This window comes from Hemicordylus capensis, chromosome 6, assembly GCF_027244095.1.
Source record: "Hemicordylus capensis ecotype Gifberg chromosome 6, rHemCap1.1.pri, whole genome shotgun sequence".
Classification (NCBI taxonomy): Eukaryota; Metazoa; Chordata; class Lepidosauria; order Squamata; family Cordylidae; genus Hemicordylus; species Hemicordylus capensis.
This window is the reverse complement of record NC_069662.1, coordinates 32,741,283-32,767,815: the sequence shown is the minus strand read 5'-3', so window position 1 is coordinate 32,767,815 and position 26,533 is coordinate 32,741,283. Positions and strand designations below refer to the sequence as shown.

At 42.7% G+C, this 26,533-nt stretch overlaps 2 protein-coding genes across 2 annotated transcripts; one reads left to right on the top strand and one right to left on the bottom strand.

The window, feature by feature from the left end:
• Positions 1–499: 499 nt before the first annotated feature.
• LOC128331267 (olfactory receptor 10C1-like) lies at positions 500–1,462 on the bottom strand. Its single transcript, XM_053264619.1, has one exon. The coding sequence runs from the start codon at positions 1,460–1,462 to the stop codon at positions 500–502; it is 963 nt and encodes a 320-aa protein (XP_053120594.1).
• Positions 1,463–16,468: 15,006 nt separating this feature from the next.
• Positions 16,469–17,401, top strand: LOC128331266 (olfactory receptor 10C1-like). Its single transcript, XM_053264618.1, has one exon. It carries the CDS (start codon positions 16,469–16,471, stop codon positions 17,399–17,401), a length of 933 nt encoding a protein of 310 aa, XP_053120593.1.
• The last annotated feature ends 9,132 nt before the right edge of the window (positions 17,402–26,533 follow it).

Sequence of the window (26,533 nt, the reverse complement as noted above, 5' to 3'; positions counted from 1 at the left end):
ATATGGATTAATTAAAATTGAACTTAATCAAGATAGCATCAAAGTACCCAATACAAGATTGTAATAATAAAATAAGAATAATAGCAACACCATTTGGAACAAATTATCAGCCATAGAATGTGAAATTGTCTCTGAAATAGCAAATTATAAATATATCACATCAGTATATTGGGAAGTAGGCAGCACCATTAAATGTACAGCAAATAATAAAATAATAATAATAATGAAAGCATTCAAAGGAAATACTAATATATCTCAGGCAAGCAGAGCTATATGTGTGGTCTGTATGTGTGCAGGAGTTTCCTTGAAAACACGAGGAATTCACCTTGTATGCAAACAGCTTCTTTGTGGAATTGAATGCAAGAATAGCTAGGTACGTTAATCCCATATCAGACAGAGAAGTTACTGTAGCAATTACTGGAAAGAATAAAGATGCACTTGAGTATGCTGCCCTGTTAACATGCCACACTATTTTCAGAGCTTTGGACTGCAGTGTTGTTTATCCTTTTGATGTAAGGAAGACTTTAGCACCCAGTTTCCTCAGGGCTCCTTTTACTTCTTTGTTCCTGAAACTGTATATTATAGGGTTCAGTACTGGAGTAATGACAGAATAGAATAGGGAAAGCCATTTGTCAGTATCCAAAGAGTAATTTGACTTAGGTCGGCCATACATGAAGAGGGCTGAGCCATAGAACAGGGTTACTACAATGAGGTGAGAGGAACAAGTGGAGAAAGCTTTCCTCCTGCTTTTGGCTGACTTCATCCTCAAGATAGTGATGATGATATGGATGTAAGACACCAGAATAAGGATGAAGGGCAACATCAGTACTACACCGGCAGCCACAATGACTTGGACTTCATTCCAATAGGTGTTGCCACAAACTAGCATGAGCAATGGCTGGATCTCGCAAAAGAAATGGTTAATTATGTTGGACCTGCAAAAGGGTAGGGTGAAGATGAAGGTGGTGTGTCCTGCAGCAATTAACAATCCAACAACCCAAGATGCCACTGACAGCTGGATGCAAAATCTCTTGTTCATGATGGTTGTATACCGCAATGGGATGCAAATGGCCACATAGCGGTCATACGACATGAAAGAGAGGAGAAAGCACTCAGTCACAGCAAACACTAAAAAGAAATACAGCTGTGATGCACACCCAATAAAAGAGATTCTGCCTTCTTCCAAGAGGAGATTTGCTAGCAAGTTAGGTACAGTGACTGAAGTGAAGCACAGTTCCACGAGAGATAAGTTCCTTAAGAAGAAATACATGGGAGTGTCAAGGGCAGCATCAACACTGGTGATCACAGTAATGGTGATATTGCCAAGTACTGTGAAGAAGTAGAGACATGCAAAAACCACAAAAAGAAAAATCTTCATTTCTGGGAGCTTTGAGAAGCCCAATATAATGAATTCAGTAATAGATGTTCCATTCTCCAATCTCCATGTTTTATCTTTCAGCATATTTTATCTTATGGACCAAAAAGAGAAAATATTACTATTATTGAATGCTAAAACCCATTCATAATTCACTTATTACTTTAGATAGCTGAAGTTTAACCTGCCTCTGTAGATAAATGAAGGTTATGAGTGGTATTTGATCCCCCGAACAGCCCTGAGAGTTTTTGATAAGTGGCTTGCACAAATAACACAGAAAGTTCCATTGCAGCACAAGGCTGTCAGCTGCAGAGTCCGGCATATAAATGCGAATTAACAATGACACTGTACTTTCTATCCTGATCCATCCATCTTACTACTTTGCCTATACAGGTGGCCCTTGTTATCTGTGTGGGTTCTGTTTTCACCTACAACCATGGATAAACTGCAGATAACGAGAACTTGAGTGAATGGGAATCAGAGAGTTAGGTTCCTTGGTATCTAAAAAGGGTAAAAAAGGGTCGGGGGAGCAGAAATAAGTTAAATATACTGTGCCATGCCCTCCAGGTCGCCAACTGTTCAGCAATGCCCACCAAACTCCCCAATTCTGCTGGTTTTCTGTGAAAAATCATGGGTTGTTTTTTTGAAATCCATTCAGCAAAACGGTGGCCGCTAATGACCTCGGAGATCATTTCTGGCCACCAAGGACCTGCAGATAGGCATATCTCTCTATATAATTCTCCTAAACGTACCCATTGCTAATCTCATGCATGGCAGCTCTCATGAGAGTTTGCAAGCAGCTGTCTGGGGAATAGTGACAGGGACAAGGAGACAAAGGCAGTGTCAGCCAGTTGGTTGGAGGCGGCGGCAGGGTGGTTCGGCCGACAGGAGCAGGAGTCGGCAGCAGGCAGCCCGGCTGCTGGGAGGAGGAGGCGGGTCGACCCAGTCCGGCTGGCGGGAGCAGGAGGTGGCGGTGGGCCAGCCCGGCTGCCAGAAGGAAGAGGTGGCAGCAGGCTGGCCCAGTGGGAAGAGGCAGCCGGAGGTGGCTAGCCGGCTTTCCCGCTGGCCTGCCAGCCATAAACTGTGGGGTGGGGGTGAGAAGTGGGCGGGGTGGAGGAGAGAGGAAGTGGGCCAGCCCACCAGAAAGTGGGGGGGGGGGGAGAAGGGCGTGCCAGGGCAGGGGGGAAGCAGCGGTGGTGGGTGATCTGGCTGGAGACACAGATGCTCTGCGCCCAGCCCAGCTCGTTTTAACTCTTTTTGTATCCACAAATAACAAGGTTGGGTATCCATTGGCCAACCACAGATATGTGAAACTGTGGGTGTCTCCACTGTGGATAATAAGGGCCATCTGCAGTTGCATTCAACGGAAAATTGAGAGTTCCTCCCAAAGCAAGATATCTAAGGAATTTCAAGGGAATAAAATGTTTAGATTATACTGGCAACATATTTTGGTGTGTGTGTGTGTGTGTGTGTGTGTGTGTTTGGGGAGTGCTTTCACATATCCTAGAATGCCACTGCCTAAAGCAAAATGTGAATATTCCCCCTCAGTTGAAACGTGAGGAATTTGGGATCAAGACCACTGAAACTGCTCAAGGGTGTTTTGCTAAATCCTCAATAGACATTGGGGTGAATCATACCTCATCTGAGAAATGTTCTGCAATTCCATGTTCCATGTCATAATCAACCTTAATGAGGTTAAGTGCCCAGTGGTGTTTCACCCAATGTTGGGAAACACAAGCATTTTATGATATTTAAGCTAACTAAACATATTGGGGCATTCCTCCTTGCCTTCTTCCCAGATGATCCTTGTAAGCCTGGTGCAGTGTGGAGCAGAGTGGATCACTCTGAGGCTGTGACTCATTGTCCCAGGATGGCTCTGAGGCTGGGACACAATGCGCAAGTGCATGGCACATTGTGGGGACCCCCCAGGAGTCAGAGGGGCATGACAGACAGTCAAAAGCAGAAAGCAACCAGTGTGGAACACTATCAAATAAATGGGGATAAGTGCTCACTCGGTTAATCTTGTTTAAGAGCCCAGCTTCCTAGCCGGATTGGCCACTGAGGCACTGCTGGGAGCTGTTTGGCTGCCAGCAGTTCCCATGGGCAGCCAAGCCTAGGCTTAGCTGCCCTAGTCCTGTCTTGGTTGCTTGTGAGAACAGCCTCATTGAGTTCTATTGAAAGAAAGTCAATTATGACTTGAAATTATGGGCGGACAGATGGCACAGGCAGCTGCAGAAGAGATAATGTTTACTGAGACTGGGTCTTTTGTCCAGAACACATCACTACAGGTGCTTTGTTAGTCAGTATGTCAATCACTGTAATTAAATTGAGGTTTCTCTTTCTTTCTTTCTTTCTTTCTTTCTTTCTTTCTTTCTTTCTTTCTTTCTTTCTTTCTTTCTCTTTCATTTCTATACTGCCCAAAACACAAGTTCTCTGGTTTACAAGACAATAAAAACAACCAATAAAAAGATTAAAACATTTCAACAATTAAAATTTAAAAAGTTAACACAATTAAAACACAATTAAAACAGTATCTAATTAAAAGCCTGGGTGAACAAATGCGTCTTGACTGCCCTTTTAAAAGTTGTAAGAGATGGGGAGGCTCTTATTTCAGCAGGAAGTGTGTTCCAAAGCCTCGGGGCAGCAATGGAGAAGCCCGGTCCTCGAGTAGCCACCCAGACATGCCGGTGGCAACTGCAGACAAACCTCTCCAGATGATCTCAATGGGCGGTGTGGTTCATAGCAAAGAATCCGTTCTCTTAAATACCCAGGGCTAAACTGTTTAGGGCTTTATAAGTTATAACCAAAACCTTGTACTTTGCCTGAAAACTTATCAGCAGCCAGTGTAGATCTTTTAAGATAGGAGTGATATGGCATCTCCGAGATGGCCCAGAGACCAACCTGGCCGCCACATTCTGGACTAACTGCAGTTTCTGGACTACATACAAAGGCAGGCCCACATAGAGCACATTGCAGTAGTAAAGTCCGGAGGTGACCAGCAGATGTAGTACTGTTCTGAGGTCATTTATCTCAAGAAACGGAAGCAGCTGGCATATCAGCCCAAGCTAATAAAAGGCACCTCTGGCCACTGCCTCAACCTGGGACACCAGGGAGAGTTTTGTGTCCAGAAGCACCCCGAGAGAGCATACCTGTTCCTTCTGGGGAAGTGTGACTCCATCCAGAACTGGCAGATCAAAATCATCTCCCAAGTTCCGACCCTGCACAATAAGTACCTTTGTCTTATCTGGATTCAGTCTCAACTTGTTACTTTTCATCCAGCCCATCACTGCCTCCAGGCAGGCATTTAGGGAGGTTATGCCTTATCCTGATGATGTTGACATGGAGTAATAGATTTGGGTGTCATCAGAATACTGATAGCACCCTGCACCAAATCTCCTGATGATCTCTCCCAGTGGTTTCATTTAGATGTTAAACAACATCAGAGACAATACGGAGCCCTGAGGGACACCATACCGAAGTTTAGTTTTTTAAGAACAACAGTCCCTGAGATACACCATCTGGAATCTGCCCGAGAGATAAGAGTGGAACCACTTCAAAACAGTGCCTCCCACTCCCAATCCCCTCAGACGCTCCAGAAGGATATTATGGTTGATAGTATCGAAAGCCACTAAGAGGTCCAAAAGGACCAACAGAGTCACATTTCCTCTGTTTATTCCCAATCGGAGATCATACATCAGGCCGACCAAGGCAGTCTCCACCCCATAGCCCACCCGAAGCCCAGTCCGGAACAGGTCTAGATAAGCAGTTTCTTCCAAGACTGCCTGGAGTTGGGAGGCCACCACTTTCTCAATTACCTTGCCCAGCCATAGAAGGTTGGAGACAGGCCTATAGGTGCTCAAATCTGAGGAATCCAGGGCAGGCTTCTTAAGAAGTGGTCTAATAATTGCCTCCTTAAGACAAGGAGGCATCCTGCCCTCCCTCAGAGAAGCATTTATGATCTCTACCAGGCCTTCTACAACAACCTCCCTGCCAGATAGTATTAGCCACCTCGGGCAAGGGTCAAGAGAACAGGTGGTAGGCTGCATTGCTCCAAGCAGCTTGTCCACATGCTCACGAGTCACAAATGGAAACTGATCAAGCCTAACTACATAAGAGGAATTGCTGGAAAACTCGGATTCAGACACTGCAGTAATAGTGGGATCTAAATCCATGCTGGCCCGAATACAAGAGATTTTATCCACAATAAAATCATTAAACACATCACAGCGGGTAATAGATGGTTCCAAATTCTGATTCAAGAGAGGAGGGGCACTCACTAGCCTTCTCGCAACTCTGGACAACTCCACCATATGTGAACCTGAGGATACAATACAGGCTGAAAAGAATCGCTTCTTTGCTGCCCATATTGCCAGAGCATAGATCTTCAAATGTGCTCTATGTTGCAATCTGTCAGATTCGAGTCGAGTCTTCCTCCACTTGCACTACAGTCATCTACCTCACAGCTTCAGCCCTTGTAGTTCTTCTGTATACCAAGGGGCCAGTTTTGAAGCAGGTCAGAGAGGAGGCTTAGGTGTGATCATGTCTACTGCCCTGGTGAGCTTGCTGTTCCAGTTCTCCACCAGGACATCAACAGGATCACACAGGCAGAGCCAACACTAAATGCCTCCAAGGCTTCTTAGAACCCTATAGGATCGAATAACCTTCTCGGGCGGACCATTCTAATGGGCCTCTTGCCCCAGCGAAGGTGGGGTGTGACTGTGAGTCCAACCTTAACCAGATGGTGGTCCGTCTATGACAATGTGGAAATCACAGGAGTCCCCACCCACAGAACACCACCATGATCAGAGTGAAAGACCAAATCAAGCATGTGACCTGCAAAGTGTGTCAGTCCCGAGACCCTTTGGGATAGGCCTATAGTCGTCATGGCCACTATGAACTCTGGAGCCACCCCAGACAAATTGGTCCCAAATTGGACATTGAAGTCCCCCAGCACCACAAGCCTAGGAGACTCCAACGCCAAACCTGAGAACAAGTCCGTCAGCTCGGTTAGGGACTCTGTCAGGTAGCAGGGTGATTGGTATACCAAGAGAAGTCCCAGTGTATCCCTGGTCCCCAACTCAGGTACACACATTCAATATGGTCAGACACTTCCACAGGGTCAGGGAGAGGTTATTCTTATAAACCACAGCCACTCCACCTCCCTGCCCACGGCCTTGCACCTGTTCCTCAACAGAGTACCCTGGAGGGAGAAGATGGGACCAAACTTGGCCACCAGCCTCCCCCAACCAAGTCTCTGTAATACATACCAGGTCTGCCCCTTCATTCAGAATCAGATCATGGATGGTTTCTGACTTATTCTGGACAGACTTGGCATTACAGAGTAGCAAGGTGAGATTCTGTGGGAGGTTTGCACTGCTCCCCAAGGTCAAAGAGCTGGCAGGGCAGTCAGAAGGGGAAACAGCTAATAGACTTCTGTTTTCCCTTCCCCTATAACGACGTGCTGACCTGCCAACTTTACTTACTCTATTCTCCACCACCACTGGAATAGCCACCCCACAGTCAGTGGACACTCCCCCGTCTCCCCATCCCCAGACAAAACAAGACACATCTGGAACACCTGATGTATAGTAAATCAGAAATGCATAGAAGTTCACAGCTTGACATAAGCAACGCCATTATGTTTAACTAAACTCAAGGATCTGCTCTGCTAGAAGGATGCTTACTACTGTGTATTCCCTCTGGTAGTTTTCCATCCCCCACAGGTTAGAGTGACCATGGATTTAGAATGTAGAACAATTTTAAGATAAGGCTGTCTGTCTGCCTGCGTGCATGTTTGTGGTTTATTCCCTAATCTTAGCAAGTCATGATGACGTATTTGCTATGTAGCTGAACAACATGTTGTTCTGGAGAACAATTTTAAGAGTATAAAATGTATGCTCTCTGCAATAGTCCTTTGTCTTGTTTTGAGCATGAGCCAAACAATACCATTACTACTCAAGAGTAAATAAACCTTTGATCTTGTTGTCTCGTCTGGGCTGATGATTATTGGGCTCCATCTGCCCAGGAATGAACCTCCTTATTGGGGACAAGGTTACCCTGATACATCACACCCAGGATCCAAAAACAACAGGAGCCAAAAATAACACCAGGCCCTTGCCCTCATTGCCCCCGAGGTGGCTCCCCCAAAGGGGCAACCCCATTTGGTGTCACCCCTTTGGTGGCAACCCTGCTGGTGATGGTCTTGCCAACATAGGGCAGCAGCCCTTATATAAGTCCAGAAAGATGGCTAATCTGAGCAGCTGACCCTCAGGAACTGCTAACTCACCCTCTCTGGCCCCGATCCCGCACAGACTCACCTGCAGGGCATCCACAGCCCCATACGCTATAGTTCAATTTCTATACCTCTTTTCATAAATATATCCCAAGATGGTTAAAACAATAAAAACCATAAAACCAAACAGTTTTTTACTTAACCGAGTTTTGACTTCACTTAACAGAATTAAGCTAATCACAAAATAAACTTGCCTCATTGATTTCGATGGTGCTTTTATTTGTTTGTTCGTATACCATTAAAGTAACTCAATAATTTTCTTTACTTGGGTGTTAATTCTTCTGCCACCTGAATATATATCATTATTTCCAGAAGGTTCAGGGCTAACTCATGTAGCTGTGACAGGAAATATTTCATAGATCTTTTTTATAAGTATATATAAGTGAGTAACGGAAATAAATAAAATAAGCTAAAATAAGATAAATATTAGTTGTCTTCCTAGACAAGTCTATGTTTACTTTGTAAACCATTTGTAGACAAAGAAATCCCTGTAGGATCATTATCTTAACGATTTCATTGTGTAGTAAACTTAGGCTATTGCAAGGATTGAATTTATTGCATAGATGTTTTTGTGTTGTTTGCTGTGTTCTCACAAGTGGAAGGTGATTATTAGTTCTGGCAGATTAATTAAGATTGTCTGGGATTAAAATCAGGTACACTAGTCAATGTAGAGCAATTCAACAAACCATTGTGCTAGAAATCTGCCCCTCTACACAAAAGTAAAAAATTCAAATTCCTATATACTTGGGAGTCAGAACTGCATTTGTCATTGTACAAACATTAGTAGGGTAGTACTATCTCAAATCTCTGAGGATGCGATCCTGAAAGTTTAGTTTCTCATATAATGAACCACAAAAGATCTCATTTAACTGTTATAATTTAACACTGATTTTTGTTTGGTTCATACCACCTTTGAGAAATACATAAGTGTTAATTCTACCTCCAGTTACCTCATGCAATGGGCCAGATCTTGTGTGGGTGTAAATTATAATCTTAGGGATGTGACACCAATAGAGTTCGCTCCATTTTTAACAGGCCCCTTGGTGACTAGCTGGAGTTCAATTTTGGTTCAGTTTGCAAATATTTTCTTTTTAAATGAAGCCCTATGGATCCTATTAAAATCATTATACATGATGAAGTATATGTGATTCTGAATAAGTTTTTTAAAAAAGAAAAGATTGCCAATTAAAGGTCAATAGTTCAATTGGAATAATTTTCTCATTTTAATTTCAAGATTGGATGTGGTTATGATGTTGGATCTAATGCTATACAAAAATCTGATGAACCACAAATCTCTCAACACAATATTGTTTTTTAACATGGAAGATTTATGTAAAGTTAAACAGTTTTCAAGGCATTGTCAACTTGAACACAATGCTGCCAATCTTATCCTGGGCTACAACAGCAGACTGGCATGCAGAAATTAAACAGATGACATTTCCATTTTTCATAACAAGCAAAGCTTCACTTACCGCATTTCTGTGTATTAGAAAAATTTTAAAGGTTCAAGAACACTGGCAGGAGAAAAAATTTGGCAACCCTACACATAGAAAGGCCATAGAATTCTATAGTGTTGTTCTGTCTGATAAGAGAGGAATAGCTTAGACCACTTCTCTGAATTAAATATGAAAGAAAATAACTCAAATTCAAAATTAAAGGAAAAATTCCTTGAACATAATATTATGTCTGTTCCTGTCCCTTTAATAGGAATTTGACAGAGGTAGATAACAAGTGAAACTGTTTATGACAAGGTTAAAGATGTGCGCGGTTGTGTAGAGATGTGCACAAAACTGGCTTGGACTTGAATCAAACAAGGCATGTTCAGTTTTGTCACCCTGAATGAGGGGCTGGCTTGGCTCGAATTCAAGCTGGTCCAGGCCTGGTCCGGGCATGCAAATTGCCCATGCCCATGGACCCCGGGCACATTCAGAGAGGCCTGATATGGGCCCAAAATGGTCTGGCCTGGGGGAGGGTGGCAGGGAGAGGGAAAACCAATGGAGACCCCCTGCAGCCGCATCAGCACCCCCTGAGACAGTGGGAGCCTGCAGCTGTGGTAAGTCTGCCTCCCACCCCCAAAAAAACAACATCCATCAATTGCACCCTGAACCGGGCCTGAAAAGGCCTGGGGTGGGGGTTCAGCTTGACCTTGAGCCAAACTGAACCAGGCCCGGTTCAGCTCAAGGTTGAGCCCTGGAACTGGGCCAGTCTCATGTTGAACTGGCTCAAGGTTGAGCCACTTCACACATCCCTACTGTTGTGCAACAACTACGAGGGCTGTTTTGAAAGAAGGCAATTTTAGACCTAATCTTGAAACTTGGAAGCCATGCCAAGAGTCTGGCAACCTCTCAGTCTTTGCAGTCCCAGATATGTAGCTATAGCAGAAACTGCTTAGCTGCACTTCATTTGGTGGGTTGAAAGTTGTGCGGGAATGAAAACTAGAGTCATTTTCTCTCTCTCTCTTTTACAATAATTTCCCTACTGTAGGAATTGCAACTCACTCAACTTGTGCAACAAGAAGCAGGCGATGCGTCTTGTTCATGCTGCAGATCATAGAAGAAACACAGAAGTTCTCCTGCAAACTCAGTAAAAACAAGGTGTGCGTTTAAATCATCAAGCCATTATTAAACAGAATCCATTATCAAGATCTTTCCTCACACAAGTCCCAGCATTAGTGATTGGATGCAAAAATTAAGCTCTTCTCAAATGTAGATCACAATCCACAAAAATATGATTCCAGTGACTTGATGTCTATATCATGCCCATAGACAGGACAGATGAAGTCAAGTGAGTTGTCTGAATATTCATAGAACTTGATATCAAAAGAAGTAGGGGTGTGCAATTCGGATTTTCGGGTGATTCGGCTCGGACCCGAGCCGAATCACCCCGTTCTGTTTTGTGCCCGAATCTGGGTCACCCGAATCACCCTTGATTCGGTTCGGATTTGGATTTAATCCGAATCCGAATCCGAATCGATTTGGGGGGGGTAAAAAGGGGCCCAGGGGCAAAATTTTGGGGTGGAGTGGTAGTGCCCAATGGGTAGAGTCTACCACCCCAATTTCAGTGGGATTGGGCAAAGTCCTGATTTTTTGTGAATTTTTAAAGTTTTAGTGACTTTGGGGCAGTTCGGGGGCATAGCATGGGATTTGGGCAAAAGGAGTGGGGTGGGGTGGTAGTGCCTAATGGGTGCAGGCTACCACCCCAATTTCAGGGGGATTGGGCAAAGGGCTGATTTTTGGTAAATTTCTGAAATTTTCATGTCTTTGGGGCAGATTGGGGCATATTGGGGCAGAAAGTGGGGCCTGGGGAAGAATTGTGGGGTGGGGTGGTAGTGCCTAATGGGTGCAGGCTACCACCCCAATTTCAGGGGGTTTGGACAAAGGGGTGATTTTTTGAGAATTTTTGAAGTTTTGGTGACTTTGGGGCAGTTTGGGGGCAGAAAGTGGATCTGCCCCAAAATAGTGGGGTGGGGTGGTAGTGCCTAATGGGTGGAGGATACCACCCCCATTTCAGGGGGATTGGGCAAAGGGCTGATTTTTTGAGAATTTTTGAAGTTTGGGTGTCTTTGGGGCAGATTGGGGGCAGAAAGTGGATCTGCCCCAAAGGAGTGGGGTGGGCTGGTAGATAGTGCCTAATGGGTGGAGGCTACCACCGATCCCCAATTTAAGAGTGATTGGGCAGAGGGGGGAATTTTGGTGAATTTATTTTTATGAGGTTTGTCTTCATAAGGTGAAGTGTGCTAAATTGATTACTTCCTCATATTATTCATAGTAAAGGAAAGTGTGAAAAAGTGAAAGTGGGGTCATGAGAGTTGTTTAACTGAAAAAAATCTCATTTGCTATGATAGAATGAGAATTCACACCTCAGAAAAAACTTGGCAGTACATATTCTTTTGCCTCTCCTAAGAGATTTGCATGACATAGTCCCTGGAGTTCAAGTAGGCCATAAAATGAATTGAGATAACATTGGGGAATATGTCTCTGAGGTCACAGTAAAGATTTAAATTCTCTTCAAGTCTGGATAGGCATGACTTGTAACTAACATAGGACTCTGAGAGCAGGTGAGATCTTTACTTTAAGCCAGTGTCTCATTCTTTCTAGATTAAGCATAATTGTGATACAGGATTCTATAATTTTGTTTATGAAGCTTTAGAGTATACTTCAGCAGGCATTATTATTTCCCATAATCTGTTCATTCTATTCCATCTATATTCCACAAACTTTAAAAAGGTCCTCTGTCTCAACGTATGAATTTGTGTTATATAGAGTCAAGCCAATGCACCATCTAATATAGTACTTTTGGCTTTATTTGGCAGATTCAGGCAGCTGTCTTTCTCAGCCCTGATACTTCTTTCTGTAGCTGGGAATTACAGTTGTTCTGAATACCAATCTGCCACTGCGCTATGAATCCTTTCCCAAATTTGCAGGTTTTTAGTTATACACAGATGGCTGGGCAGCCCTTTGTGAAGTATAGGTAGGGTTTTGTCAATTTCCTAGTGAGAATGCTTCCCCACCCCCTCTTTCTCTCTCTCTGGCCCCATTTGCATGTAACAGGAAACCAGAGTTGTAGGCACCTGAGGCTGAATTTCTAGTATGCTCCAAAGCACGCAATCACATTTTGAAAGTAAAAATGACCCATGGTTTCCCTCCCCAAACTCCAATTTGAACTGTTGGTTTGTAGTGGCCTTCTATGCTCCTACCTGAGGTTTGAAGGTGTCAGTATTATGTCTGAATGCTGAACTGCAGTCCCACTAAGCTCAAACTGGAGTTGATGGAGGAAGCTCCTCCCTCACTCCAGCTGTGATTGGCAGTCGGGGCTGTCCTTCATTGCAGAAGGAAGCCCACCCAGCCAGTTCCCACTCCCCTCTGCATTCTCCTGCTGGTAACATCTGAATGAGGACAGGCAATCACATTGTGGGGGGAGGGTGGATGCCATTTATGTGCAAATGCTGGCTCTCCCTCTCCCTGTTTTTGCACATCTACACTCGCCACAATATATTAGAGGAGCACATTTGTAAAAGTCTTCAAATTGACACATTAGCATGAATCTAGTTATATTTTTAAAAAATAATTCTAGTTATTTGCCTGGATGGTGAGATAAAATTGATCTAGAGAAGTGGTGGTGGGGGAGATGAAACTCTGTTTTCAATCTTTTACGACTCCATACTGATCATATTTCTCAACATTAGTGAAATCAGTTTCCCTATGGCAGGGGTTCTCAACCTTGCACACCCAGAAGTTGCTGAACTACAAATCTCATCATCCCCACAACAGCCAAATATGACTGTGGTTGGGTATGATGGGAAGTGTAACCTACTACTACCACCGATGGTGATGAATATTTATATACCACTCTTCAATCAAAGGTCTCAAAGTGGTTTACATAGAAAAATAAATAACACATAATTAGTCTAACAGTATCTGGGGAGGCATGGTTTGGACCCCCTGCCATAGGGAAATTTAACTTTAAAGCTCAAGACCAGGTTCCTTAAAGGACTGTCTTTTCTCATATGAACCTGTCCATCAGTTGTGATAATCATCTGAGGCCCTTCTTGGGTATCCCTGCCCCAGAGGTCAAGTATGCAGTAGGTGCAGAAAAGGCCATTTCTGTGGTGGCACCAGACCTTGGACCATTAAGCCCAGAGCCTGGGACTGTCACTGCCATCTCTTCAGCACCAGGAAAAGTCAGCCCTGCCTCTAAGACATTTCATAACATTAACTAGTTTTGATCACTTCTGTAAAAACAAAACAATTTTGTTATTGACTGTGGGCCAGTTCAGATTAACACAATTCTCTTCATGCATGGAGAACTGGGCCATGGCAAGAACCAGCCACCCAATTTCACTAAAGACTGTGCTGACGCACAGTCCTTTAACCAGAGGCGTATGTAGGGAAAATAGCGCCCAGGGCAAGCACTGGAATTGCGCCTCCTGTCCAATCATCCGACACCCATCTTTCAGATATTTACCATAATATCAGCTCAAAAATACAAGTCAAGCTCGTTAATCTTTTAATATTTCAAAAACTATTTAGCTGTGGGTGTAGCCAGACCAAAAAGTGAAGGAAAACTTCAAATTTCAGTATGCTGGGGCTCATGAAATACCCCAATACTATGTGGAGGTATACTTGGAAAACTAAACAGAAGTGCCTGTCTAATTCTCTACGATGCATTGTAGCATCACTATTACATAAGTTTTAAAAATCAATGGAGAATTTGGCTTTTCCCAGATATTCTGAAAATAATTAAAGGATATGCAGAGTGAACTGTGTCACTGCTTGGAATATATTCTATTTTATATATCTATAATATATTTCAGAAAGACAGTTAAAATGAGAGAAAGAGAGCAAGAAACTCCCAGTGGGCCTTAATACTAAGGATTCCACACTGATTCAAAGACAAACTCACCATTAATAGCCATATCATTAAGACATCACATTTAACTCATTTGTCACAAGAAGCAAAGTAAGAGCAAATGAATACAATCCTAGCTCATAAGCTTCAGCTCATTATTCACAGCCCTGATTCTCTGTACATAGTGCCAAACTGAATATGCGTACAGTGACTTACATTATATTAATTTTTGAAAAATACCTATAGCCCCTTCGGGGGCTTCCTAATGGTGCGGCTGAAAACAAAATGGCTGCCATGCAAGCTCAAATGGCCTCTGTGAGGCCTGGCATGGCCTAGGACCTCACAGAGGCCATTTGAGCATGCACAGTGGCCATTTTGTTTTCAGTGGCCATTTTTAATATTTTTTTTACTTTTACAAAATGGCGCCCCCCTTCAAGTGGCACCCGGGGCACCTGCCCTGCCTGCCCTACCCTAGATACACCCCTGCCTTTAACATGTGATTGTCCTTTAATCACATGTGAGAGGTGTTCATCTGAATAGCCACTCTACACATATGGCAAACCCCAGGATTTTGCAGCCTGTGAAGACTGGCAATTTGGATGAACATCCCTCACATGAAATTCCAGGACATCCCAAGATAAGAGTCAGTATGTCCTTTAGTGGCTTCAGGGCAGTCATGTTCTCGCTGTGACCCTGTTCTCCTTGTGTGTCAAGGAGGATGTTGATCTGGCCCACTGTTTTTTAGTATGTTTTTATTTTAGTGTGCATTTGATTATTTTAATGGCTGACTTTTTAGCAGTGGTTTTATTGATCATGCATGTTTACATAACAATGTTGTTAGCCACCATAAGACACATTTTGATAAAGTAGGATCTACAACCTTATACTAAAAAAGAAATGTTTCAACCAGCTTGTAGAAGGAAAACAGAATCAAGGAAAACCATCATGGTTATTTGAGGGTAGATTTTAAAAACATAGTCTAACTGCCATATTGGAGCATTGGCACATCTGTGGGGGGAAAAGAAAAATCAGCTGGCACTAAAAGCTATGGAGCTAAAGAGCAGGGTATTTTAATCAATAAATAATAAATATTATTAGCAGATTTTGTGATAACTGCATATCATCTCTCACATACATAGGGGTCATTCCGACAATCAAAAATTGTGTTCTACTTGGGTTTGGGAGCTGTGTGTGCTGACAATTTTCATTTGTGTGGAAGCAAGGAAAGAGGAAAACTGGGGTAGAGGTTACTGTGTGGAAGCAAAGTAGGAGGAAAAGCTACCCAGGTTTTCTTCATACAAACAGCCCTGCTGGATCAGGCCAAACGCCCATCTAGTCCATTATCCTGTTTCATGCAGTGGCCCACCAGATACCGCTGGGAAGCTCACAGGCAAGAGCTGAAGGCATGCCTTCTCTACTGATGTTACTCCCCTCCTGGAGGTGGCCTATAGCCCTTAGACTAGTAGCCTTTGATAGACCTTTCCTCCATGAATTTATCCAAACGCCTCTTAAAGCCATCCAGGTTGTTGGCTGTCACCACATCTTGTGGCAGAGAATTCCATAGGTTAAATATGTGTTGTGTGAAAAAGTGCTTCCTTTTGTTTGTCCTAAATTTCTTGGCAATTAGTGTCATGGGATGAGCTTTAGTTCTAGTGTCATACCTTAGAACATAAGAACAGCCCTGCTGGATCAGGCTCAAGCACCATCTAGCCCAGCATCCTGTTTTGCACAGTAGCCCACCAGATCCTGCTGGAAGCCACAGGCAGGAGTTGAGGGTGTGCCATCTCTCCTGCTGTTACTCCCCTGCAACTGGTACTCAGCGGCATCCTGCCTTTGAGGCTGGAGATGGCCTCTAGCCCTCTAACTAGTAGCCGATGACAGACCTCTCCTCCATGAAGTCATCCAAACCCCTCTTAAAGCCATCCAGGTTGTTGGCTGTCACCACATCTCATGGCAGAGAATTCCACAAGCTGATTATGCATGTGTGAAAAAGTACTTCCGTTTGTTGGTCCTAAATTTCCCGGCAATCCACACTAGATTACCGTGCTTCCACACAACTGATAACTGAAAACTGAGAGCACACAAAGCAACCAAACCCAGGTAGAACACAGTTTTTGATTGTGTGAATGACCTCATAGTTTTGTGACTTTGTGTGGGATTTAACATTTGACTATTTTGGGTTTAATTACCTAAAATTACACACTAACTTCCAGCTCCATTTGTCAGTCTTTTCTGTGTTGTGTCTCTCAGCCGTACACTACCTTTTCCTGCATTTCTTGATTTGCATTTCTTTGTATTATGATAATCAGAATATAGACCACCACAAGATTTTCCTTCTCAGATTGTATACTATAATGAAGACAGGAATGCTTCCCAAGAGTTAACTGGTCATCAGTTACAGTTATGTGGGCTGGAAGCAACGAAGGAAAGAGGCAAACAATTTTGAGGAGAAAATGTTTTTTGTGAACAATACTCCTGTGACTAGCTTCATACTCCTGGGTTTTTCTGATGTTCCGAGACTCCATCCACTACTATTTACAATACTATTTTCTGTCTATCTCATCACCCTTTTGTCCAATGGCCTTATTATTGCAATAATAAATGCTGACCACAGTCTTCACACTCCTATGTATTTCTTCCTTACACATTTGTCATTCTTGGAGATTTTCTATACCTCAGTCACAACCCCAAAGATGCTGGATAACTTGCTGGTGAAGCAAACTACCATTTCCTTTTGGGGATGTGCTGCCCAGATGTTCTTCTTCCTATTCTTTGGGGTGGCAGAGTGCTTCCTCTTGGCTTCCATGTCATTTGACCGGTATGTGGCAATATGTAGGCCTTTGACCTATGGAGCTGTCATGAACAAGAAATTTTGTATCCAGTTGGTGGTTGGGTCATGGATCTGTGGAAGTGCCGTAGCACTGGGACACACCACACTCATGTTTCACTTGCCGTTCTGCGGGATCATCATCAACCACTTTTTTTGTGAAATTCAACCACTCTTTGAACTGGTCTGTGGAGACACTTTTCTCAGTGAGATTCAAGTTATTGCAGTGGCTGTGCTGGCAATCATGGTGCCATTCTGGATGATCATCTTCTCCTACAGCTGTATCCTCCACACCATATTCATGATGCCATCATCACAGAACAGATACAAAGCCTTCTCCACCTGTTCTTCACACCTCCTGGTAGTGACACTGTTCTATGGCACAGCAGGCTTCATGTACTTAAGACCAAGATCATGTTACTTGCCATCAGTTGACAAACTGCTGTCTCTGTTCTATGCTATTGTGACTCCATTGCTGAATCCTGTTATTTACAGTCTGAGAAACAAGGAATTCAAAGGAGCTCTGAGGAAACTATTGAAAAAATATTTATTTCACTGAACTGGAACTGTGGCAGGGGTGGGGAAACCATCCAAAACAAAGAGAACTGCCCTGTGATGTCTCCTTCTTCCTATCTCACACACAGGGTTTGCATGGAACTGGTTTTGGCGGTTTGGTTCAAATTAAAACCAAATTTGAACCAAACCACCAGTCCGTAAGCTGGTTTGGTTGAACTGGCTGGTGGTCCAACCTAGTTAGAGGGGCTCTGCTTGTAAAGGGGAATCCATCTAGGATTCCCCTTTACAAGCAGAGGGGAATCATGCCTCTTAGAGGGTTCTAAGGGCGGCTGGGTGGATAGATGGTAGGAGCCGGTAAGGTGAAAATTCAGTTCAGATTCGGTTCAGATTCAAACTGAACCACCGGTCCATGAGCGGGTTCAATTGAACCCACTGGCAGTCCAGCCTGTTCAGTCAAACCGGGTCAAACTGGGTCAACCCAGTTTGACAGGTTTGAGGAGCTCTGCTTGTAAAGGGGAATATGGTGAGGATCCCCTTTATAAGCAAAAGGAAAAACTACTTCTAAAAGGGTTCTAAGGATGGACGAGGAAGTGTGGAGTGCTGAGAGCTGGTAAGGTGCCCTCTCACTGCTGCCCCAGCCACCCTTAGAACCTGTTTAGAGGTAGGATTCTGCCTCACCTGATTCCCCTTTACAAGCAGGCCCCACGACCACTGAACCTGAGCCCCTCAATAGACTAGCCTCTTCCATTCTTTGTACCCCAAGCCTGCACAGCTGTGGTGTCAACTGGTCTATTAATGGAGCAGAGAGAGAGATCAGATGGAGCAGAGAGAGAGGCGTGCAGGACTCCAGGTCAGAGGGATGCTCCTTTAACCATTTCTGCTCTCTAGCCATGGAGGAAAAGCCTGGGAAGTATAGGCTGAAGATATTTAAGAATTCATTTCATGTCTGGGCCTAATCAAAGCAAGTTGGTCACTTGGACAACCTGACCTGCCTTACCTCTCTAGATATTGGAACTCAAAGGCTCTTACATGTGGAATGGTACACACCTCTGAGTTCAAATGCTATGCTTCCCCATTCATGGTATAGCCATGCACTTTTGTTTTCTCTTCTGTGTCCTGCTATGGTTTTTTTTCTCAAGGTTGGCTATGGCTTTTCTTGATATGGTTGGCTACCATTGGAATCAGATGGGCTTTTCCCTCTAATGATTTATGTTTTTATAAAAATAATTTTCAACAGTATGTCAAAGATAAAAATATAAAGTGATGCTTTATGTGAAATGATTTTAAACTAATAAAGAATATTAGAACTTTTGATTTCACATTGTTGAACAAACAGTTCTGTGCAATTTTTATAATCTGCTGGGGAAGGATCTGTGAAATTTCAAATGTACTCAGTGTTTAGATATTCCTGATAACTGTGCATTAAAAATTACTCTCAGAAACCTTTTGGCTGTTCCCTTGCTTTGTTCCTCAATGAAGAAAACAACATGGTTACATTTAAGCTCTGCTGCTATTTATACTTTTGCCTTGCTTAACATGTAAGGCTCTCCAGGATTATTGAAAACAACCCTGAAGATTTTAATGACTTGATGTTTTGATTATTATTGAGACAACAAAGTATGTCCAGGAATAGTTTCAGTCAGAGTTAGCACCTCTAAACCAGACCACCCCCTCTCAGAATGAGAAAAAACAACAACAGGCAATTCCAATGTGGTGAAAGTATTATTATTATTACATCCAAGTAGTGTTGGATGTGCATCTCTGTTTGAAAAATGCAAGTAGATATTTTATTTTAAAAACCCAGTTCATATTAAGTTCTTAATTCAAATGTTCAATAAAATATACATAGCACTCTTCATGATATTTGCTTACATGCTGTGCAGGTGGTTCAGAACTGCCCACACTGCTGCAGGCAGGGCCAGTGCTACCATTAGGTCAACTAGGCAGCTGTCTAGGGCACAGACTTCAGAAGGGTGCAGAGTGTAGAGTGTCAATGTGTTTGCCTAGGGTGCAAAATAGTCTGGCATCGGCCCTGGCTGCAGGCAACCCACAACGCTGTGCAACAGGTCTCTTTCACTACTGCTTTCCCTTGTGCAGTCATACAGTGAGACTCTACTTGCATTATTCCCAATGCAAGTAACATTATGAGTAAATAATGTAAATTTAGGGTAAATAGCAGTGGGAGAGCTCTATCGCACAGAGTTGCGGTTGTGTGCATCTGTTTATTAGGTGCCCACAGCAGCACAGGAGGTTCTGAACTACCCAAGTTATACTGTGCAACATGTAGGCCACTGTCAAAAAAATTGTATATACCTCTTATACAGTATTGTAGACCATGGGTGAGTGTGGGTGTCCAGGGGCCATGCTGGCCAAACACCCATCACCCTACAGGCTCACCCCCACCTTTGCACCTCCTGCCACCACTGGGCTGTGCTCGCCCCAAGTCCACACTGGAACAGCCAGGATTCCAGTGAGAACAGCTGGTGGCCCATCCAAGCAGGCCTGTTCTCACTAGCAGTTGGAGAAAGCACAGCTTGGAAGGTGGGCAGCCAATGAGTGGTTAGTGAAGGGGTGGGGCGGAACGATGAGAGACTAAACAAGAGAGGTGGACAGTGAATGAAGAGGGAGGTGCCTTTTGGAATTTGCCCACCAGCCTCCACCTCCAACCTTGCTACGCCACTGCTCTTATATATTTGTACTCTACAGAGAAAAGTGGAAACTTTGTAAGGCAAAATTCTTTGGCAATACCAGTCTTTACCATTGCTTGATTTATATTTCTCCTCTTTCTAATAATTTATTATTTATTTATAGTAGCCTAAAAAGTCAGTCTTTACTAAGTCCCAATGAAATTAATGGGACTAAGTTAATTGTGACTAATGTATCTCTTTGATTTCATTGGTGCTTAGTCATGACTAGCTTTCTTAGGATGCAAGCCAGCTCAATGGAATTATTAGTAATACTATGAAACAATTGTGTTATATATTTTATAGAGAATATTTTGTTAAACATATTTCCTTTTCTCTTGAATATATTTAACATAGGCTCTGTGGAGATTAATATTCAACAGGCGTATGACCAGAAACTAATCTCCCATTTGGGCTCAAGGTTGTTATCATATAATTTCTGGTGCAGGAGAAGATAAAACTGTGTGATGAAAAGAAGGTACCCAAATACCTCTGTGATACTGTACTTGAGGACTGAAACAAAAGTTTGCCATAATCATTTCAAAAGCACAAAAATTTTACATTCAAAAAGTGCTATACAAATGCTAAGCTATATTATTATTAGAGCTTGACAGCCTAGGCAATGGCAGCATGCCAGGAAGAAATGTCTGCACTGCGGAGTGCGAGAGCAGTAGAATTTCACGAATCTCTGCTTCCCTCTAAAGAACCCTGTGCCACCCAGAAATGTTTGTTTTATTTTTTCATATATTCCCACTCTTCCTGATGTACATGGTTACATATGTTTATCCTTAGCAAGACATACAAACCAACCATCAGATATCTCTCTCTCTATATATATATATGTGTGTGTGTGTGTGTGTGTGTGTGTGTGTAAAATACAACTGAATATATAAATTATATTAAAGGTGAAACATGTATAATAATTAAATCATTCAAGTCAATAAGATATAACAACCAAACAATAGAAATATGAACATAAGAACAACAGTATAATATTTCTAAAATGTATAAGCACACAACAGCTTTCCGGTAATGTTTGCTGTTTCAGTAGACTTTTTCAAGCGCACATAAAAGTTCAAATTGTTCTTCACCTTCTTTAGCAGGGGGAGAGTTACTGGCCCTATCCACCCCCAGCACAGTACTTCCAGTGACTGTTGCTGATGTGTGTCTTATGTTTCTTTTTAGAATGTGAGCCCTTTGAGGACAGGGAGCCATCTTATTTGTTTGTTATTTCTCTTTGTAAACCACCCTAAGCCATTTTTGGAAGGGCAGTGTAGAAATTGAATTATTATTAATAATAACAACAACAACAAAATACAAAGATCTTTAACAAAATACAGAGATCTACAAACTGAAATTGAAAGGCTGTGGCAGAAAAAGACCAAAATAATCCCAGTGGTAATTAACGCCCTGGGTGCAGTTCCAAAAGACCTCAAAGAGCACCTCAACACCATAGGGGCCACAGAAATCACCATCAGCCAATTACAAAAAGCAGCTTTACTGGGAACAGCCTATATTCTGCGACAATATCTATAACAGCAATGACATTGACAATAAAATTCTGGCATCCCAGGTCCTTGGGAAGGACTCGATGTCTGGATAAAACAAACCAGTCAATAACACCTGCCTGACTGTGTAAATAAATAATAATACTTCTGTGCTGGATAATAGATTTTTTTTCAATGGGAGTACACAAGCCTTCTCAACATATGTCCATTCTATAAAAATATGCCCATCTTCACCAATATACATATTAATACTGTCATAATGATCTACTCATTATATAATATATAAAAATATATAATAAAGCGATAAAGTGTCCCTGATTCGTTAATATGAGTACCATTGATCATAACTGACATCAAATAAAATACTGTTTAAATGAGAAGAAGATCTTTACCCCTATAAATAATTGTTCAGTTACAGCTATTTATAATAGGCGGGTTAAGGTCTGTTGAATAAACATAAAATCTGTAAAGGGATAAACCACTCTATGTATTAAGAATCAGTCTTAAATAAGTATAATTATTTCTTTATAGATATGGAGATAGATCTAGATCTAATTTGGGGGAAAGCATAGATCACAAAATGGTCCATGCATATTTTCCAACATTTTTATTATTGCAGCTAACTATAATGGGTTGACAAAACTCACAGAATTGTTTGAGTTAGAGGGATTTCCCCCCAGATAACATCATATAAGTATTTTTTAATGTTCAATAAGAGCAGTATGCAAACAGAATTTGCCAAAAGGATTTTCAGTATAGTATTCAAGAAAAGCACTCTGATTATATTATCCTGCCCAACAGACAAATCTTGAATTGAAAAAAATTCTTGCTAACCCAGTGGTGGCACTGGGAAAAACAGAATTGGGGGGGGGGGCACAGAAGGTTCATGGGTAAGCCCACTTCCACCCCAAATCTTCATGCATCTGCCATCTAATTTGGGGTGGATGATGTCATCACAAAATATGCCTTTCATTTGGTCCAAATAGGTCCAGGCATTGCAATGTTGTTAGGAACACACACACACACAAATGGATACACAGACTGCAAGGTTATCTCTTAAGATTATTTTCCATAGTAAAAATTACCACACTGCACATCGCTTTCCTCTCCTCAGGGCTATGAAATCATAGTGTCTCTAAATAGCTAAATAATGTATGCTTCCACAGCATCTATGTAAATTTCACTTAGTCTGATGGTCCATTCCATAGTTTGTGTGTCTGTCTGTCTGTCTTTATCCATCTGTATATGTCTGTCTGTCTATCACAGAAAAGGTTGTGAACACTGGAGGTCAAATGTTTACATTTCTATGATTATTCTCCATGGAATTTGGAATTTCATTCTGATAGGAAAAAAATCATATTGATTTTATAATGAATAGAATTCGCAGACATTGTAATGGTAAATCATGGCAATCACCATCACCACCACCACCACCTTAACTGAATTGCTGCTCTTGCAACACTATAATTATTTTTCTTTAAATATATATATATATCCCCCATTTTTTCTTTAGAGAATTCAAAGTATCTATCATTATAGAAATGCAAGTAATTAAAACAATATCAAGCAACAAGATAAGATATTATAATAGAAAGAGTAACCATAACAAATGCTCAGCTCAGCTTCCCAAAAAGGCCTCTTGCAAAACCCCAGTACTCATCAAGCATTGGAAGGCACAGGGGCTGTTCACATGCCCAGGGAATACCGGGCTAAGGAAGTCCATCCTGGTTTTGCCTGTGCATGAGAAATGCCGGGAGCTGCGAGGCTCCCGTCACGACAGTGGCACAGCAGCAAACCTTGTAGTGAGTCCCGGCTGTTAGCCAGGTAAAGGGTGCGAGTGAGCTCTTACGCCTGGCTAACTGATTGTGTTCACAGCTTCACACAGCACATATACACAAGTAGCATCCCGGCCTGTGTCGGGAAGCTCCCCATAATGCACCATGCACATGCACAATGAATGTATGCCTTTTAGAAAATGACATAATTTTGGTTTTCTGGAAATTAATTGTTAGCTGGCTCTATTTACTAAATTGCATGACCAGAGGTGCTCCTACCCCTGGACTTTGGGTCCAAAGTCCAGGGCCTCCACAGCCCCTGTGGCCCCCAAATCCTCTTTAGTCTGTTCCAGGTGGTGTGGTCACCTGGCGAAGCATGATGATGCTTAATTTTCAGGGGAGGGGGGCCTCCAAAGGCTTTAGGTCCAGGCTCCAAAATTACCTAGGTGCACCTCTGTGCATGACAATCCTTAAAGCTCTCCTAAGGTCTGTTGAAGTATGCGAGATGACTACAGAGTCATTTGAACATGTCCATATTTGGTTTTGTCCAGAACATTCAAGGCACAAATGACCAGGCTCAAACTGTCATACTTTGGACACATTATGTGAAGATCCAGCTCCCTTGAGAAGTCCATAATGCTGGGGAAAGTTGAAGGAAACAGAAGAGCCCAACCAGCAGCAAGGTGTATGGACCCGATTATGACAGCAATGAATGCACCACTGAGAGACCTCAAAGGCGAATTTGAAGACAGATCATCCTGGAGAGAATCTATGTGGTTACTAATAGCTGATTCTGACTTGACAGCACTCACTCACTCAATTAATCAAAATGTGTCCAGGGATAGACAGATGTGCACACTGAGTTAACACCAAAACCAGGGACAGATGCTTACTCTAATTGAAAAATCCTGTGTTGAGACCTGCGTTGTGCCGTATGCAGGTCTGCCACTGTGGGGAATCGTGAGAGAGGGGAGCCCCATTTTTCAGCATCCCCCGGGGAGGAGGATCCTTGTTCCAGGCAAAACCAAATATGGACATGTTCAAATGTTCAGATGGGCCTGCAAAGGGCATGCTTTGACAGCTCCTTTGTGGCAGTAACCAAGTCAGGGAGAGCTGTTGGTGGGTAGCCATCCCCGCAGCTTGCTTGTATGGAGCAACCTGGCTGGGCAGCATCTGCCATCCAGCCCCCATGGCCTGATACTCGTGTGAGAGATTGGTCCATGGGAGAAGGGGAGTGTCATCACACATTATTAGCGACTGTGCCTGACACTCTTGTCTTACAGACGGTTTTTCCCATGAGTTGCGAAGAGGTATCCCATGGCCTTACACTCTGATGAGTGAGCAATCTGCTCTGGAACAGCAGATCAGATCGTATGTAGAACCACTGCTTTCAGTGAGGCAATGCTGATCCTACTGCCTGTCCCTTCCAATGAGTAAGCCTAGGGCTGCATAGGTACCCCCAAGGGGAAGGGTTTGGGCCCCCCTTCCCCAATATCACTCTACAAAAAATAGACCTTAGCCATTCAAGAATTCCTGGTTGGGGCTGCCTTTTAAACCCAACCTTGAGTATCACCGCTCTGCCATATGGTGCCAACCCTTGGCTGTAATAGGGTTGCCCTGCCTGTGTTGCCAACTCGAAGGAATGTGCTTCATTTTCAGAGAGCAAAGCATGCAATGCCTCTCTTGCCATCCCATCCCCTTTCTCTCCTGATTGCCAGGAGGGGTGAACAAGATACAGAGTGGGATGCGTCACAGTGTGACTTTTCCATTTGACAGGCTTTGAAGCTTGAGATGGGACGTGAGGACATCCCTGTTACCACGCAACTGCTTTGTTGGATCAGAGACAGGAGGGACAGGACAAGTGCTTGGAGAAGTGGCCAGAGAGAAATGTTGCAGGCATGGAGCAGGCACAATTCTGGGTGGGTCTACACCACCATCTCTATGATTATGTTTCCAGAAAGTGAACAGAACCGCTGTTATGGCACCATCTGCCTTTGTACATATCATTGCCACTGAAAAATCCCAGGTTACTGCAGCAAAACCTACTACAATCCAAAAGTTCAAATTGGAGTTTGGCAAGGCAAACCAAAGGTCAATTTTGCCATGAAACCACGGTTGCATGTATTTAGATGTAACAGAGTTGCAACCTGTCCCGTTTATCTCCAGTTTCACATTATGTGTGAATGCAGCCAATTAAGTGAATCAATTAGCCTTTTCCCTTTCCATAAGTCTACTATTTGGACATTGGAGAAAAGTGACACTTGACTTAGTCTCTCAATTCTTCAGGGAATAATCTAGCAGAGTAACATATCCCTTTGAATCCTCCAGCAACTGTAGTAAAGTGTAGGATAACCGATTAAAATGTATGAGGGTAAATGCCTTCATATATTTAGGGAAATTTAGATTCTGCAGGTTTTTGACTTGGGAAGCATGCAAAATTGAAACTAAAAAGTGACCAAGTCTTACATGCCGCTTAAAATCCATAATTTTAACATGCTGGGCTATTCAGAATTTAACCTTATGATGCATATATGAACAGAAGAATGATGCTAAAAATAGGGAGGCAGCATCCAGTCCCTTAATAGAGTGGTTCTCCAACAGTGGAAGTTGCTTCTGCATTGTAATATTCCAGCATTACAATATTACAATAGTTAATAGCGCCATTAACACAATCTAAAACTGGGTAGGAGGAATATCCAGCCAGGATCCCAGGCCTGTGCATGCTCCCAAGAAACAGTTGTGTGTTGGCAACAATTGTAGGAGGAGGATGGAAAAGTGGTCATAAGCTACCTGTGATCTGGGTAGGGACTGAGCAATCAACCAACATCATTTACCCAGCACTGTACAGAAGGTGTAGAAAAAGCACATCTTGCACAATCCTATGCAGTTCGCGGCTAGTACATGATCACTTTCATGTCCTTCCATCTTGATTTTTTAAACACCTGAATGGAGTGCATACAGGAGTGCACACAGATCTATATTTATATATCATATCTATATCTTTTGTTTATATATAATGTGGTAGCCTACCTATAATATCAAAGCCCCACACTTTTTCAAACCATTTATTAACATTAGATATTAATCTCTAACATTGTGAATCAAGAATTCATTCAGAGGTTACTAAATATAAGGTAAGCTATTTCTCTTTCTCCAGAGTTAATTCTGCAGTGTAATTTAACAGAAACAGTACTTTTGAATGAAGCTT